At 39.8% G+C, this 18,430-nt stretch overlaps 1 protein-coding gene across 14 annotated transcripts in view; it reads left to right on the plus strand.

The window, feature by feature from the left end:
* Positions 1-18,430, plus strand: part of DROSHA (drosha ribonuclease III) — a 111,561-nt gene that overhangs the window by 69,409 nt on the left and 23,722 nt on the right. For all 14 annotated transcript variants that reach the window (XM_074329031.1, XM_074329033.1, XM_074329035.1 and 11 more), the window contains 4 exons: positions 7,228-7,287; positions 8,623-8,722; positions 12,147-12,249; positions 14,174-14,244. In XM_074329031.1, coding sequence (XP_074185132.1) covers positions 7,228-7,287; positions 8,623-8,722; positions 12,147-12,249; positions 14,174-14,244 — 334 coding nt within the window. The remainder of the gene's footprint in view (positions 1-7,227; positions 7,288-8,622; positions 8,723-12,146; positions 12,250-14,173; positions 14,245-18,430) is intronic.

Consider the following 18,430-nt stretch of genomic DNA (forward strand, 5'->3'; position numbering starts at 1 on the left):
GTTGAGGATATTTGTGTCTACATTCATAAGAGATAATATTCTGTACTCTGCATTTCCTGGGATGCTTTTGCCCGGTTTCATTATTAAAATAATACTGGCCTTATGTAATGGGTTGGAAAGTTTTATGTTAGTTTTCCATATTTTATTTCTTGATTTTAAATGATACCTTTTTATATGAATATTCTCACTTAAAAAAAAAGGGTTTATTTGAGCCAAACTGACAACGTATGCCAAGGAGCAAGATCTCACATGCTCCCTATGCCTAATATTATCACCTTTTTGTGGCCTTGAACCCCTAAGAATCTGGGAAGGAAGTGGGCTAGGTCTGTGTAAACCCATTTACACTCTGGAAAATTGAATGAAAGCAGAAGCCCAATGGCCCATGAGGCTGTGTTCATGCTTCCAGGGTTATCTTTGTGTGGGACGTACAGCGCGTGGTAGTTTAAAAGACAGTAGAGGAGATTGCTGGAGGGTGACTCTCTTTTTAAAATGGGGAGCTAACAAGTTGAATAAGCAGGCCTGTCCCTCTAGGGATCCAGCCATAGATGGATTACAGGTGGGTGGAGCAGGGTTAGAAGGGACAGAGTTGAGAAAGTCGCTGCAGCTGATAACTGGCCTCCACAGCCAAGGGCGTGCCCAGCCATGGTTGGCACAGCTCCCTTTTCTACCGTTTTCTTCATATATCACTTTTCTTTTAAAATTGGTTTGCTTTGAGTTGCTCTCTTTTGAGGTTATCATAAACCAAACTTTCCTCTTCAAGAGGTGAAAAGAGGCAGGACGAAACTTTAAAATTCCAGTTTGAAGATAGCACACAGTTTTGTACAGTTTCTGTGAGAGTCTAAGATCAGAGAAGATCTAATTGCAAGAGGCCCTAATCACATCCTCAGGGGTCGTGTGGCCACGATTTTGTGTACCCTGCTGCATTATCATCTCCAGGTGACTGGTTCTGTATTTTAATAAGTGGAACCCTGAGTCCCCTGCAGCCCCTTTCACAAAGCTACACACACCTTAGACACGTCCTTTTCAATAATGAAAACACAGGTTAAAATGATCTTTGTCTCATCTTACCGAACAATGGCTGTTGGTATGTAAATTGTCTTTGATAGCATTGTTCAAACCTCACGATTTATGTTTTCTTTTGCTCTATTACAAAGAGATGGCTTTCTTACCATGGCAAAAGGAATGATATCTGAGAAACTGCACTCTTTCTGAATTTCCCATTTTGAAAATGATACCACTGACAGAGAATAAACAAATAAGTCCTTTGACTTCCGGTCTTTGGTGCTTGTTTGAGAGCCTCTTGCTGTGTCTCTGATCTTTTTTGCTGATGCAGAGTTGACCCAAGTTTCTGTTCAGAAAGAGCCTCCTGGCCTTGGCTGCTGGGTCTGCTGCTGCTCGAGTGCCACTATCTAGCGTTCCCCAGTGGGGCACAGCCCTGGAGCTGTGCTTAAGCACATACAGATGTAACTCAGCAGATTTATGAGTTTGAGGCAGTTTGTGGGTATTTTAGGAGATTCAAAGGCAAGTAAAGCAAAGCCCCCACTCACCAGGATGCCTGACTACCTGGGGGGGGGGGGGGTAAGAGTGCTATGAACATAAATAACTTAACATAAGGGAAACTCTGCTAAGTGCTCCAGTGAAGGTCAAAAACAAAATACACACACAAGACTGCTGTGGGTCTAAGGACAGCTTTGGTGATTGTTTAGGGATTAGAGGTCAGTTTTATTCTGTGCACTTGAATAATTGAGTTCACTCGAAATGATTTGCCCTCTGCTCTGTTTGTTTCTTGGTTTGCTGTTATAGCATGAGATGCATTAGTCTCTGCTCCTTGGAAGTGTTTGTGTATCTTTGAAGCAAACACTATCAAATCACAAGTGTTGGTGGTTAGATGTCCTCCCAAGCAAGCTTGCTCAGAATTCCAGACATGAGAAAGGAGAGAGCAAGCGAACTACTTTGTTCGGGATTCTCTTTCTGGCACTAGTGGAAGTCAGGAGCGAGGCCACCAGGGGACCGGGCCGAGAGGTGGGGCTCTTGAATGAATTCTTCTCCTTGTCCCCTCCCACCCTGCCCATCCTGCAGTACAGTTAGTGACCACATCTGCCAGTTCCCCTTCACACTGCTCCTGCAGTCAGTCATCTTGCTGTTTCTGGAGCTTTGGTTGTAGTTTTTAGTGGTAACCTGCTCGAGAGCTTTCTGTGATGTCTTGTTTCTCACTGAGTAGAATAAGCTGGAACCTCCCCACCTGGCAGTCCCAGCGTTAAGCAGGGTCATGATCAGAGCCATCAGCAGAGGTTCAAATGGCTGGTTAGTGCTTTACTTGATCTGATTTGGGATCAGCTAGGATTTACAAAAAGGCACAGAGACTTAAAATTAATTAAATAAAATCCTGTCTGCCTAGCAAAACTACAAAATAATTAACTTTCACGATGGCATCACCTCAAGGAGATATACCACCTATAATTTAAAAAAGTGTTACTGTTTAAACACATAAATTTCAGTTGTATAGTTACTATATTTTGCCGTGTATAATGCACTCCCATGTATAATGTACACCCACGTTTTTGGCCCTTTCAGGAAAAAAAAATCTTCCGTTTTAATTTTTTAATTCAAATTTTTTTTTGTTACATTTAGGTACTTGTTTTTTGTATTATAGAGGAATTTTAGCATATATTTTTAAGCATATTATGGTACAAGAAATTTTATGTAATAAATAATTACAAAACACCAGAATAGATACAAGATACAAGAAATTTTATGTACTGGTAACAAATTTACAATATTTATGCATCATAGAAGGCCAAGAACTCTTCATCATTGCAGGTTTGTTGTAAGTTCTACAAAGCCAATTATTGTATTCCAGGGTATTATTTTGCATGTGGACATCATTATTGATTTCTAGAGTTACATTTTTAACTCATTAGCATAAATAACATAATTAAAAGCATTTATACATGTACGGAATTAGTACTATCCATGTATAATGCTTATCCTTGTTTTTCCCTCACAAATTTGGTCAAAAAAGTGTGCATTATACATTGCAAAATACGGTATATTTAACTCATGCAAATTATAATGAAATGTTACCACAGAAAGGGTCTCTCAAGGATTAGGCATTTGGTGGCACTCAGGTAATCCATGTAATCAATCAATCAAACTTTTAGGAAAGAGGGGCCAGAGACTGTTAATGGTAAAATGAGAGAATCAAGCGCTTTGTTTTACTTTATTTTTTTGATTGATAGAGTCATTGCTGGACAGAATGTATAAGAATCTATCGACCCAACAAAGAGACACATATGGACTATTTATTAATGTCTGTGTGTTTAAGCAAATGATCGTTGCAAAGTATTTTTGAAATCAGTTATACACAAGTATTTTGCATTAAAGACAGTAACAGTATGCACTGCATATATGTAAATTCCACTGAGTGGACTTACGGACTTCAGTGCTTCCAGTTAAAGCCAAAAGATGCCTAATCTGGGATCAAGGGGTCCAGTGGGTCTCAGATTTACTAGCTCCGTGCCCTCACCTTCCCCTCAAGTGTCCAGGTAGATAGATAGAATGAATAAAAGGAATTTCTGGACGGGTGGAAGCTTCGCCTGAGCTCCAAAGCCTGTTCTAGCTCTACTCTAACAGTCACTGCTTGGGGCTTAGAAGGCAGAGTGAGAAAATTTGTACAACCCCTCACTCTAGCTGTTACCCTTAGATTTTGCCCTGTTCCAAGATGGTTTTCTATGGAATAAACGACATCTTACAGTAAGTACTGTTACAGGGAGACTGTTGTGTTTTATAAAGTGCTTTGAATTCCTCAGACCAAATGTGCTTTATAAATGTTACAGTTAATCTAGATTTCATAATACTGCTGTTTACTGGGTTCTCAAAAACAAATGGGGTGTTTACTGCTCAGTAAATGTCTCATCTCGGAGCTTGCTAGTTTTATAATGGGGATGAGTAAAGAAAGTATAAACAGTGGAAGGAAGAGCAAAAGGTTTGCTACTGGACTCCACAAGGACTAGCAGCTCGCTCTGTCCATTTTCCCAGGTAAACCCTTGGGTTAGGAATTGTCCAGTATAATAATAAACTCAAGTGGTCGTTTGTCCCCATTTTTGTTTGTGGCTTATTGCCAGGGATTAGTCACCATGTACATTCAGAAAAAACATGCTTGATATGGGCAAATTATTTAATAGATGGCAGACTCACTGTTGAATAAACCTGTGGAGAACAGCGATCTTGTGCTTTAGCACACTGAACAGTGTCTAACTTTGTGGTTATTAAAATCCTAGACATAGTTCTTGTCTCCCTTGAAGTTTATAAAAGAAATTAGAATTTACGCCAGTATGACTTCATTCAAAATTGTATATGACTTAAAGCAGCTATTATTCTTTGACTAGGTGTCTTATTATTCTTTAATAAAGCATAAGACAATCCAAATATGGTTTAGCTCCACCCCTAGCCCCCTGCCAGGGTTTCTTGCTTTCCACATTAAGTAGATTTTCTCGTATAGGACTTTGAACTGTTGGGAAGAAAATAACGTCTGTACCACAGACAGTGCATTTTTATTTTACTGGCTTATGAGCAACAACAGGATAATATTAATTTCTTTTTAAAAACTCACCATTTCTTTCTTTGTTCCTATCCTCTCTCAGGACAATAGCTTGTTAAGTTTCATGACAGTAAATTAGGAAGCGGACTTAGGAGTTAACAGCGTCTTACCGTTAAACCGTGCCTCCTTGATGCTTTCTGCAAGAATGATGAAAGGTGCCTTTGGAGTTCCGGTGTATGTGACAGAAAAACAAAAATCACAGTACTGAGTAGCTTTTAAAAGGATTTAAAAAAAGTAATACAATGTTTTATATTCTACCATGGAACCATTTACTCTTAGCTAGTGGATTAGCAACTGAAAAATAACATGCCTTTAAAAATCTAATATATATTTGGTAAGGATGAGAAAAATATGTTTTCTTTATTTCTTTGTTTGTTTGTTTTTTAGTAAACTAGTAGATGAGTTCTTCACTATAGCCATGCATTTTGTTTCATTTACCATTATTAGCTATTAACTGCTTGCCAGAATGCCTTTTTCACATAAAGGCCATACATTGAAATGAGGGTTCAGAATCCCTTCTTTGGTGCTCATATCTTTCCAGTTTCTCCAATTACATTGATTTTTCTTTTAAAATTCCAAAATGTGGAGGGATGGTAGGGTAGAAGAATAAACTTATATTTATGAGATCGGTGAAATAATATAAAATTGATGTCAAAATACCACGTAGATGATTTGTTAGCCAAGAGTCATGTAATTTACAAATATTTTTTATTTTTCACATATACCAAAACTGTAGGCAGACTCTAAATACGGAAACTAAACTGGCACACACGAAACAGACAGCAGTAAAAGATAGTATATAATTTTGTCCTAAATTGAGTGATAAATGTGAGTCATGTGGGAATGGACGTGTGGGTGGGAGGGGTGAGCCAGCATCCCTGAGAGCTCCGGTAGTTGGGGCAGGCCTCCCACCTGTCCTTAACAACGAGCAGGATTTAGGAGAGGAAACATGCAGGGGAGAAGCAATGGTGTATGTCTGGTACAGTGCAGAGGTTGGTGAACTTAGAGTTCTGAAGTTGCTGTTGAAAGCAGATAAAATGGGTGGGTACAGTGGCACTAGATAAAGAATGGCCTGGAAAGACAGATAGGTTGAGACTTGATAGCTACTGAAGTTTTTGAGGTGATGAGGGTCCGTGTCAGAGATACTTAAGGAAGCCCCTGGAGTCGGGACGCAGCTCCCGCTCAGGCCCAGGCCTGGCCCTTGCCTTCTTTGCTCAGGTCCCAGGGCTTCCTTTCCTTGCCTGCCTTTCCTTCTCACTGTTGTCACCATTCTTTCTGGTGTCCTCCTGTTACACAGCTCCCAACCCTCGTATTTTCTCTTTGTGCAGCTAGCCCTGAAACAAGCACTCAGATCTTTCTACTCTATGACTTAGGCAACTCATTAGGTCTCAGCCTGCTCTAAACACAGTCAGGTTTGTATCTGTCACGTAAAGAGATTGCCAGTCAGTGACCTCAGCTATTTCTTCTCATCTTACTTGTATCTATTTCTTTCTTGAAACAGGTTCTCTTTGGCTAGACGATAACACTGGCCTCCTTTCCTCCCACCTCCCTGGCCAGTCCTTCCCTTTTGGGGGCTTCCCTTCTGCTTGACCTCAGCCGTGACCTCCCCTGGGCTCCATCCTGGGACGCCTTTTCTCTAGCTGCATTCTTTCCCTAAGTAGTGTCACCCAGGTCTGTTGCCTGAAATCCTGTCTAAACATGGACGTCTCCTAACGATTTATTACCGACTTTGTCCTTGCCCATGAACACTGGATTAATATATCTCTTCATTTGGATGTTTTATAGACCTTTCAAGTTAATATGTCTAAAATGCAACTATTTCTTCTCCTCAAACCTGTTTCACTTGGGGTCTTTCCTTGCGGTAAATAGCACCACTTTTCACCCAGCTACTGAAGCCAAAATGTAGGTGTTGACCTTTATTCTTTTCTTTTGCTTAGCTTCCAAATCCCAACTATCATAGAGTCAGAGAGAGGCTAACATTTCACCAGACCTTGAAGGATGAGTAGGTTTTCAGTGTGGTTCTGTGCACAGGGGAGAGTGGAAAACTCCAGGGCAGCAGAGGCACCGAGTGTTTGGGGGGGTGCCGTTTTTCGAGAGTAGGCAGTTTTGAAGCAGGAGCCTGGTGTGCAGGTGGGAGAGTATAACATAATGGGACTGAAAAGGTAGCATAGGCCTGTTTTGAACGACTTTTGATGCCAGGCTAAGTTTAGAGTTTGAACACTCAATGGGAAACTGTCCTTAGACCATTGTACCAAAACTGATTCTTCAGTGTTCGGTTCTAACTCTCGCTGGAATATATTCTCCTTTCTCTTGTCTACCTGACAACAATGTAGAAGGATTCACAGTTGTTAGGGTCCTATCTCCTCACTTTAAATCTGATTTCCAGGGCAAGGAAGCCCCTAGGTCAGAGAGCCGGAACGACATGGTGTGAGGGAACACGTCCTCCCTTTCCCATGAGGCGGCCCCAGGCCTCTGGCTAAGATGGCGGCCAGTGCTCTGGAGGAAGAGAAATAAGCGGGGTGTTTTGATTGCTGAAAGAGCTAACCCTCATGTGCCCTTTCTTTGAGGGGAGAGGGAGAGAATGTAAATGCGTGCTATTTTAAGCAATCTTTTAAATTTTCCTATAGGATTAATCACAATGAACGGCTGGAGTTCCTGGGGGATGCTGTTGTCGAATTCCTGACCAGGTAAGGAGGCTTTCCTACTGTCCCCAATAGTTACATTTTATAGGTAACATGTTTAATACACTACCTTCTTTGTATTTAGCTAAATAAGTCATTGGAACATCTGTATTTTGTCTCTGCTGTGGAGCTTAAAAGCTACATGTCTGTGGCTTTTGCCCTGATAACTTGCATTCACTGAGGCTGTAATGAGCAAGATTACAAGATGAAAGGCTGGTGTCTCTGTCAAGTTTATGTTCAAGTTGCTAGAGCCACAAGAGATCAGCTTGCCTTGGTCTAGATCCTTCAGAGCTTATATTCAATTTGTAAAGAAAGGGATGATATTTTAAAATGTCATTTCATTTTCTAGGATTTGTCTTTGATCCCTTTCTCACTGTTTCTGATCTCAAGGGAAGTAAAGCTTACAAGTAATTTTAATGACGAGATTTTGGTGTGTGTGTGTGTGTGTGTGTGTGTGTGTGTGTGTGTGTGTGTGTGTGTGTGTGTGTATTTTCTCCCCAGGTGTGTTTTAGGATCCTTAATTTGGAGGTAGGGGGAGGAAAGTGCGTTTTGCTTTTCCATACTCACATAATTTCTTTAAAGGGAGATAACACAAGCTTTTCTTGGAACTATCTTGAGCTATTTTTATTCTCTTTAGTCATATCTTTTTCCCAAGAAGGACATTATGAGCCAAAGGGGCAGTGCTTTAAGCCTGCTCTTCCTGGAAACAATTGGACTCAACAAGCCTAGTGGATCTTAAAAGCTGGTGTGACATTTGGGAGACACCAGGGGCCGCTGTGGCCCATAGTGGCGTTCCACTGTGGCCTTCTCCCCAGTTCCCACACTGTCCTAATCAGCCCCTTTGGGCTTGTTCTTACAGCACAGCCAGCCACACGTGCCACTCTCGGTTCTCTTCCTGTCCCTCTGTACCTGTGAAGAGCATGTCTCCACTGCTGCTCTGCTCAGGGCTTCCCAGGCTCCTCTCCAGGGGCCGCTCATAGTCCAACCCAAGAAAAAGTATTTGTTTCCAGGCCAAGTTTGAGAGTATCGGATAGGTTTGCTCTCAGCAGTGTGTGACAGATTGTTCAGGGTTTTGTGTCGTCAGATTTCAGAGAAACGTTTGGACAGAAATAAATGTGAAAGTATGAGTGACTGGTGCTGTTTTCGGTTTTAGTACATTCAGCTACACTGTGCTTTCTCTTTAACTTTCATAGACTTTTAGTCATACCCTTCAGTTTAGTTTAATTCACGTGGTATCCATTGCGCAGATCTTTTGTGCTGGCCCATTCTTGTGACTCAGAACCACAGACAGGATGTTGTGATGCATATTTATTTATGTGCTTTTTTTGTTTTGTTTTGCAGTGTCCATTTGTACTATTTATTTCCTAGTCTGGAAGAAGGAGGATTAGCGACCTATCGGACTGCCATCGTTCAGAATCAACACCTTGCCATGCTGGCAAAAGTATGTCAACCATCTGAAGCCCGGGTAGTGAAGTCTGACATTCTCTGTTCCGTCCACACATAATTTTGCTTTTGAATAAGTAACTCTTTAGCGTGTATTAAGGGTTTAATATTTATAGACCAGGAAGGATTTTTTTGTTTGGGTTTTAAGGATTGAGCCTTATTAGTTCAGTTACCTTTGTGAGTTTCACCAGCAGCCAGTGAACTCCATGGTGAAGTCACTTGATAATAGAAGGGGAAAAATTTGGCAGATGTGCATGAACAGAGTTTACCATTCCCAGAAAAGGAACATGAGAGCAGAGCAAAAGAAATGAAAAATTTTTTATATTTCCCCCTTGTGTCATATTTCTGTGTTACATTTGTTTTTAACTTGCTTTAACAAGCAGAATTATAACTTTGAATAGAATACTCCAGGCCATTTATATCCATAGGGGATACTTTACAGATCTTCGAGAATCCCCCCAAGTCACAAATGCCATTAATTAAGATTCAGGGTTTCGGCTGTCCAGCTAGCTACCTTGACTTAGCTGAGTGACTAATGGAACCTTTTCTCGATTTTGATTCAGGTAAGCATTTTACTTACCTTATCTCAGTTGGTATTCCTGTCTCTGTGAGGTGTCATATTATAGTGAATCCTAACAGACAGAACACGGGCACTGCACTGCACCGGCCATCAGGAGTCCAGTGCACACCTCTCCTCTTACAAACAGTGGGGCCCGGGCCAAATTGGTGTTCTCTTCTCTAAGCCTCTGCTTTCTCATCTCTGAGACGGAGATGGCACTAGCACCTTCCACACACAGTGGTTGTGAGATCTAATGACATTATCATTTCAATTGTAATGATTTATGCAGGGCCTGGCACAAAGCCTGTTCATCTCGGTAATCACCCAAACACGTAAATGAATTAGTAAGAGGTAGTTGTTTTTATTGCTGCTGCCACTATTCTCATTATAAATCATTACATTTTACAGACCTGCGGGTTTATTCAAAAGCAGAGGGAACTATGGCTCTTAAATCCCCAAACACTGATGATCCACTGAAAAAGCTTTTGTGTTTTCCTTGATTTTTGCCTTAAGTAATTTTAATTGTTTTTTTCATTTTGATATAAATGTTGGAATTTGATAGAAATCACTAGATCTAACCCATTCTACTTTTATGGCTGACTTCTTAATTTGATTTTGCCAAGGCATCAATTACATCCATCCTGTGGTTTTTGTGGTAGCAAGAGGGCATCGTTTTATTTTATGTAGCAGGCAGCATCATCACAAGTACAGTGGGTAGGCTCTGACCCAGCTTTGGTGGCATTTGAGAATGGAAATAATGATGCTTAATGAAAACCTATAGGCTACAGGTTTGCTAACTTGGTTTTAGGAGCCTCACACTGAGTAAAATTCCACAACTCCATGTACGTGTAAAACTGTTTCTGTGTTCAGCTGATTAAGTGTAAAGCTGCTTCCTGACAGTCCACATAGATGTCCACTGGAAGTATATGGTAGTAAATGGAGCATCACCCCCCCCCTCACCCCTCATGATTTCTTTCCATTCAGATATAATGGAATTGCATAATTAGTTTTCAAACAGTTTTAGGGAGGATATTTACAAAGTGTGGGAAATTTCCATAGCTGAAAACAGAAGCTCTTATGTAACAAATTGGGTGCTCTGCAAAGCCATGCATGATGAGGGGAGTGGCCAGTTTCTCCCTTCAGGGATTTTCTTGTGATCTTCTTCTACCGCAAGCCCCACCATCCCCAGAGCACTCAGTGCCCGTCTGTTCCAGCAGAAGGCAGGGGCAGTCTTGCCTGTCTTCTGTCTGGACCAGTGCTTCTTCACTATGTGGAAGCGCTGGCTTGATGGACACTTGCTGACCTCTTTGAGAATTTAGTGAAAGCTCTAGGTCAGCTCTTCAGACAAATGAACATTTTATTTTAACACATGCACAGTTGAACATCAGTTTCCTTTTTAAAAGTTCCACTAATGCCTGCATGGAAAAATGATACAGAGCAGGGCTTATGAGAAGTTGGAAAATTCATACCATTCCAGAATAGTTGTTTATAATGTAAAATGTGGCTTGCAGTTTGCTCTCAAGCAGGGCTCCAGAGAGAGCAAACAATTGGATTTTCCCAGTGAAGTTGTGAAACAAATGAAATTTACATATTCTAGTATAAACTCTTGCACTTGGGGATCAATTTTTTAAAAGGTGTTTTCTGCTGTTGGATTTGTGGTAGTCAAAACTCTCATTTGAGTATATTTTATATATGCATGAATTCCTAGCAATACAAAATACTGATAGCGTATGTGTCTTGTTTTTGTTGTCTGCCTTTTTCCAATATAAATGGATATGAATATTTTTAATAAATGTACCAAGATACACAAAATCTGAGTATCTTTTCTCTGAGGACTTAAGAGACTCATGTTGTCGTAGGTTGTTCATTGACTTGTGTCTTGTTCCATATCACATGGCATGTTATTGCTTAGTAGTATTTATTGAATTGAATTACATGGTGATGGGAACAGACTTAGTGTATGCTTATGCAATGTTGTATCTTTCTCCTTTATGGAAAGAATTATGATTTCTATTTATTCAGTCTCAGGAGTTTTATTTTAAAAGCTCATTCTGTGTCTAGTTCTAAAAAGACTTGAATTGATTTGTATATTATAATACAGTAAGATGAGAAATAAGTAGGTGCTGAACTCAAAGAGAAAATATGGGTAAGACAGTAAAATGGAGCTAGAAGTAAAGTTAGTATACATAGATGTATTCCTAAGTCCTACACGATTTCTAGAACTGGGCCACAGATTTGGCTCTGCACTTTTTGAGCCCAAATAAAAAAGGCAACATAATTCATTACAAACAATATTCCCAGAACCCTTAAAATAAATCCAGCCCATTGCTGAGAAGACCTCACTGAGCCTTCAGGAGGTTGACTGTGGAGACCTCATAGAGGGGACACAAGTGCAAATATATAGGGACTCCCAAATCCTTACCCAATTAACAAAAAAGATGTAGAGATATAAGGCATTTTGAAATCCTCTGAAGGTCTGCATTTACTCTGCCACAGAAAGAGCTATTCTGTGTGGTACCAGCATCATCAGTACTACAGAACCCTGGAATCAAAGAGGTTAACTTGGGGTTGGGTTTGTGTTCTCCTAGGCATATTGGGTGATCCCAAGGGCCCGTGGCCTTTTAGCAAAGCCTATCTTCCAGCTTAGGCTAGTGCTTGGTCCGAATTTGAAATAGAGTTCGTAGAAGCATGCTTGGGGGAAAATCGAGGTTTGTCAGAGCTGAACCATATGCAAGGACTCCTAATGAATGGTAGACCACACTTTCCTAATACGACAGAGGCTAGTTAACACTTTAGGAGATGGTAAGTTATTAAAGTTACGATTTTGCCAAATTCTTTCTTTCTTTCGTTTTGAATTTCGTAGAAACTTGAACTGGATCGATTTATGCTTTACGCCCATGGACCTGACCTTTGTAGAGAATCAGACCTTCGACATGCAATGGCTAATTGTTTTGAAGCATTAATAGGTAATTTCTCTTTTTATAATTGAGTTTCTTACATGTCTAAATTTTAGGAGAGCACCTAAAATTCAGTGTGGAGACTTGGGGCAGAATGACTTGTTCCCAGAGCACATGAGGTCCCTAGTATTAGACCCACCTCCTTGTACTGTAGTTGTTTTAGTTCCTCCAGGGCAGCAGTCATGCTCTCACATTCCTGGTGCCTGAAGTGTCATCTGATGTCATATACATGCTTAGTTATATATACTGAATCGAATTAAGTGATTAATATGGAGATGGTTTATTTACATATTTCATTCAGGATCACATCCATAAATAAACAGCAACTCAGTAGCTGGTAAGGCCCTAATATTGTTTTTGATCACATTTTAAACTATTCACAAGATTTGCTGATTTAGACATCTTGAAAACACTGCTTTTTTAAAATCCCAAGGCTTGAGCCTGTATAGCTATTGCTTATTCTCTTGAAGCAGGAGTGATGCAGGCACTTTACTCCCTTAGTTTGTTTTTTACTGTAACCAGAGTACAGTTAGCTTTTGGTACAGGAAAGTTATGAAGAGTTAATTAGCTGGTGATTGCAAGTATGCTTTACAATGAAATGTTACAGTAGATTGACAATTCCTTGATTTTTTTTTTTAGGTGAATGATTGAGTACATTTTAGTTTTCAAAGGCCTTTGTACTTCCTTATCAATTTTGCTCTCTTCCTTTGAAAATGAATATAAAAGCTTCCCATTATAGTTTTATGCTGATGATGGTAACAAGAAAATGTTTAATAATTATCCAGTCTTTTCACAGCTATGTCTCTTTTGCACAAACATCTTATTTTCAGAGAGTTTGTCACATGGAATTATGTGCTCTGTACACATAATATTTTTGACAGTTCGTGTTAATTTGGCTCCAGAGGCAGGCAGATACGATTTCTTTCCCTTTTGCATCGTTTATCAGCTCTGCATCTTCGCCAAGTTACTGGCTCGCTGTTTTCCCATCTATGACATGGAGATAGTATTACTGACCTTACAGAGTTGCTTTAAGGACCTTAATATCCAGTCCTGGCAGCATCCAATCCAGAGCAAAGTTTCATTTTCTTAACCGTCCCCCAGATCGCCTACTATGCACCCAAATCCTGTAAATCTTTTCTAACAGCCTCTTACTGAGGCGCCTATGAAAGTGAAGATAAGAATGTGCAAATGGTTTGCATGGTGCCTGGGGTATAAGTGGCCCCCAAATTACTGCTTTTATTATCATGATTATTACTGCTATTATTATTATTACAATAATAAATATAGTCATCGAAAGCCCTGTGCTAAGTGTCTTAATATTTTACATGGAAAATAGCCTTTCTCAAGACAGATATAAAGATATGATTTCAAGACTCTATGACTACCCTACTCCAGAGTTATTTGATACGTAATTAAAATGTTACCACAGTACTTACTGTTTATAATTAATGGTAAATGTGCGTAGTGCTTAATGATTCCAAAAGTTTTTGAAAATAATTACTTCAAATTAAAGGTAAAGGTTGTCCTGATTTTTATTTGTAGAAGCCTTCATTGATCTGAACTCAGATTTTATCTATGGTCTGAAACATAAACTATATAGAAAATAAAACATAACATTTGACTTTTGTAAAGTCAAATTATTTGTGCGTAGTAAGGTTTATACACATACCTTTCACGATAGTTCATATTTGGCCTCTTGTACTTAACAGTATATTAGGTTTAGATTTTAGTAAATTGAATTTCTTATTTCAGTCTCATTTATAACACAAAGAATAGCTAAAAGAGGGAAAAAAACTACCTTAAAGACAATTGCTTTGGGCTTGCCGGTTATTTCTGTGAGTGGGTTCTGGCTTGCCTTCTTGCTTTTTATAGAGATATGTAATTTTCTCTGAATATTAATGCAGGCTTCCTTTGGCCATTCTCTTTTATCTAGGAGCTGTTTACTTGGAGGGAAGCCTGGAGGAAGCCAAACAATTATTTGGACGCTTACTCTTTAATGATCCGGTATTTATTTCGACTCATTTGGTTTTTCTCAGTTACATATCATTACAGAAGCCTTTATATCAATTAGTCTTTGTGTTTTAAACAAAGCGTAGGAGAAACGAGTACATCAAAACTAGCGTATTCAACTCTGTTGCAGGTGGGAGGGGTCTGTGGACATCAACACTAGGAGTCTGTCTTCTACCTGAAACCCTGTCTTTCCACACGGTCACTTATAAATGGAATATAAATAAATAGAGGCGGGCTTTGCTTTATTTTGAAGTGTGAAGTTAATTATGACTTTCTGTTTTATAGTCGTTGGGTACCTACCCCATGTAGGCTTAGTTGAAGCTCTAGCCTTTTGGCTTTTCTGATTATAATTTGTTTTTATGTAAATTATGTAGACTAGATAAATGTATATTTGTTTTAGAAAGTCAGTTCATAGGGAGTTTCTGATAGGGTTATGAATAAAGACTATGGGAGGTACTCTCTCTTTTTTTTTTTTTAAAGCAAATTATAGTTTAAGAAAAAATGATAGATTCTGAAATAGTTTCTGTTGTTACGAAAGTATTAAGCTATGAAAATTGCTAGAGCTACCTTTTTAATCCTGCATGTAATAGAACATACTGGAAGCTTTTTGTACCAAAACAAGTCAATTTAACATTTAAAGGGAGAGGCAGCTCTGTATTCCAAATTGAAATGTCATTATAATTGAATGAAATAGCCCTCATGGAGCAATAGAGAACATAGGAAGCCAGTGTTTTAAGCTTTTGTGCAACCTTCAGCTTAAGTGGCTGTCAGATGTTATTACTGTATTACTTAGGATAGTTAAAAAAAAAAAGAATCAATAATTTTGAAAAATGGGACCTGGAAGATGTTTACATTTGAGGATTTGATTTTTTTAATCTGTTTTTATAGAGATATGTGATGATTTTATATGTCTGAATTTCCTCCTGATGGGAAAATTATCTACAGATGTTCCATGCCCCCGTTTTGTCCTACATCTATAAACAAGTGTGCATCTTGATTTGTATCTGTAGCAGATGGCATGTATTTTAAATCCTTTTCTCAAATCTTAAAATATCTTTGTTCTGGACTTTATCTTTTGTTGACAATTTCAGCAATCTCTTTACTTCGTTTCCTCCCTCCAGTCTTGCCTCTGTGTGCCCCTCACCCCTTCCACGCCTCCCCCACCCTCACCTACTCCCTGCCCCTTTCTCCCATCTTATCTGCACTCCCCATCCACTCCATCCTGTTTTCCTGAATTATATGCAGCTTTACACCTTGTGTTCTTAATTGCATCAGTTTTTGTTTAGATTCTTTTCTCTCTTTAAACTGCTTCTCTCCCACTTGTCTACTTAGCAAGCTTATCTTCTGTTTCCAGTACTGAGTGCAATGCTGGCATGTGCAGTGTTTAATAAATATTTGTTAAAGGAATGGAATGAATAAATGACTAAATGAAAAAGCAGAGTGTGAACATTATCTTACACATAGCACAGCGGAGATTCAGAAGTCGTTTTAGTGTGACTTTTATGAAGCGGAACAGGGCTTAGTAATACCATGTTTCCCCGAAAATAAGACCTATCTGGACCATTAGCTCTAAAGCATCTTTTGGAGCAAAAATTAATATAAGACCCAGTATTATATTATATTATTATATTATATTATATTATATTATATTATATTATATTATATTATATATTATATTATATTTAATATAAGACCCGGTCTTATAGTGAAGTAAGTAACTCATTTGACATCTGCATATTGGTTTACATCTATTAATTGTAGTATGTGAAAGATGTTGGCGAACCTTTTTTTTTGAGTAATGGTATTGTGAAAGTCTAATCAGCCAAAGACAGCCAGGGATAAACTTGTAGGCCGACTGTCAGAATGACTGGGTCCACGCAGTGAGGGAGGGCACCCACAAGAGGGACGTGGGCATCCTTCCTGAGGTCTGGGCTGGTGCTGACCGTTGCTGCAGGCCCGGGAAGCAGGGATCAGTTCTTGGTTGGTTGCCTCGTCTGATGCCAGATTAGAAGCAAGGGATTAATTTGGAATTGGGTGCTGTCAGGAGCCAAGGGCAGTTCAGCAATTGAGTGTCCCTAGTAATCTTTATTCATGGGGTAATTCCTGGCAAAGCTGGTCCGAGGACAACCCTGGCAGGAAAGCAGTTGTCCTTCAAAGAGGGGTCATGTGGCATGTGACAGCTGCTGTCAGACTGTGAGGGAAACATGGTTCCCTGTTAACTTTGCAACTGGCTGTATCTGTGTTATCCTCCCAGCCCTGTAACAGCAGGCCTGCTTTTCCTTTCTCATTCTGAACTAATTTTTACTCTTTCATTCCCAGTTTTTGCCAATTCCGTTTTCAGGTTTGTGTAACCCTTCACGGTTTACCCAGTACATTCAGAGCCATTGTTTCAATTTGATCATCCCAATAGCTCACTTACAAAGATGGGGAGTGATTACTGTGTAGAGAAGAAAGATAGGCAGTGATTAATGCCCCCATCCTTTTTTTTTTTTTTTTTTTTCTTTACACATTGGTCCGCGTATCTAGAAATTGGAAAAAGTGTCTTTTTAAATTTCTGCTGGGCAGATTCTTTGGCTGTTCCATAGGCACTTGATTTCCTCAGGTTTAGTATTTGAATTCATCTTCTTAGCCCCCAAACATACTTCTCTATTTTTATGATCTAAACCAGAAACCTTAGGATCTTTTGTCCTTAAGCTTATTTTCTCTCTGTATTCATTCAGTTGTAAATGCCTATCAGTTCTGGCTGTAATCTCTCTTGAGTTGGTTCACTCTTGGCCATCCTACTGCTTTAGTGTTTGCACTCCTCTTCCTCACTTGCAATATTTAACTGGTTGTCATTCCCCACCAGTCTGTCGTTCATACTGCATTCAGCGTTGTGTTCTTTTCAACGTACTGATTTGATTATGGTCTTTCTGGCTTAAAATCTTTGATTTCTTCACTGATGGCCAAAGTCTGTTCAACACAACACAGCATTTAACAGTTTTCATAATCTGACTCCTACCTATTTTTTCAGTTTCCTATCTTTTTACTCCCTTTTTGTACTATTGTCATGCAAGGTGTCACGCGGGTTCTCTGATCCCACTCCCCACATAAGAACGCAGGACATGGTGAGGCCAAAAAGGAACACGCAAGGAGCCATAGGTAGGGGAGTCACACCACTGTAGTCTCTCTGGTGGCTGGGTTGGAGACACAGGAAGCAGGAGCTACACTATCCGCAACCTGCCGTCCGCTTGTCTCTGCCAACCAACCTCACTTGCTAGCTGCAATCCGCCAGGCTAACTGCAATCCGCTCTTGCTAGCTCAGCCACCATCTTCTTGCTAGCCCCCATTTTCCTACTAGCGTAGCCACGGCAGTTATATTAGTGGCCAGTGGCTCACTGGTTATAGCTGACGGCCAACTAGCCACAACTGATGGCCATCTACTACCCGAGTGAGCACCTTTCCATGTGAAGGAGACAGCCTGGAAACTGGGCTCCTGGCTCTGTCCCCACAACTATTCTAAGAATTACCTTTTTTAACTTACACATTTTTTAAAGAACAAGTTATGTTCACAGCAAAACTGAGAGGAAGGTCGTGAAATTTCCCATATATCCTTTGCCACACACATGCAGGGCCTCCCACGTTTTATCAACGTCCCCACCAGAGTGGTACATTTGTTATAATCAGTGAACATTGACACACATAATCACGCAAAGTCCATAGTTTACTGTAGGGTTCACTCTTGGTGGTGTACATCCTATGGGTTTGGACAGCTGTGTAATGACGTGTGTGTCATTATAGTATACAGAGTATTTTCACTGCCCTGAAATCCTCTGCGCTCTGCCTGTTTGGAGCTAAGCATTTGCACCTGTGTACTTGAGACATATTATTTGTGTATTCATGGTGTCCTGATTTTAATTCCCTCTCTCTGCTGATTTACTTAATTCCTCATGTTCTTCTGGATACATCTGAAGAGTCACCTCCTCTTTGAAGTTTTATCTGACACCCCCAGGCAGCGTTTCCCTACCACTTAGTACATATTGCTATTGCAGAATTTCAGAGTTGATTAAATTATACTTACTTACCTTTATTCTTCCCCACTAGGCTTCTTTGAGGACAGAGATAATGTCTTATTTATCTTAGTAAGCTAATACATAACAGGTGCTCAATAAAAATATGCTGCATGAGCAAATGTCCCAAT

The sequence above is a fragment of the Rhinolophus sinicus genome, linkage group LG03 (genome assembly GCF_036562045.2).
Source record: "Rhinolophus sinicus isolate RSC01 linkage group LG03, ASM3656204v1, whole genome shotgun sequence".
In the NCBI taxonomy this organism is placed as follows: domain Eukaryota; kingdom Metazoa; phylum Chordata; class Mammalia; order Chiroptera; family Rhinolophidae; genus Rhinolophus; species Rhinolophus sinicus.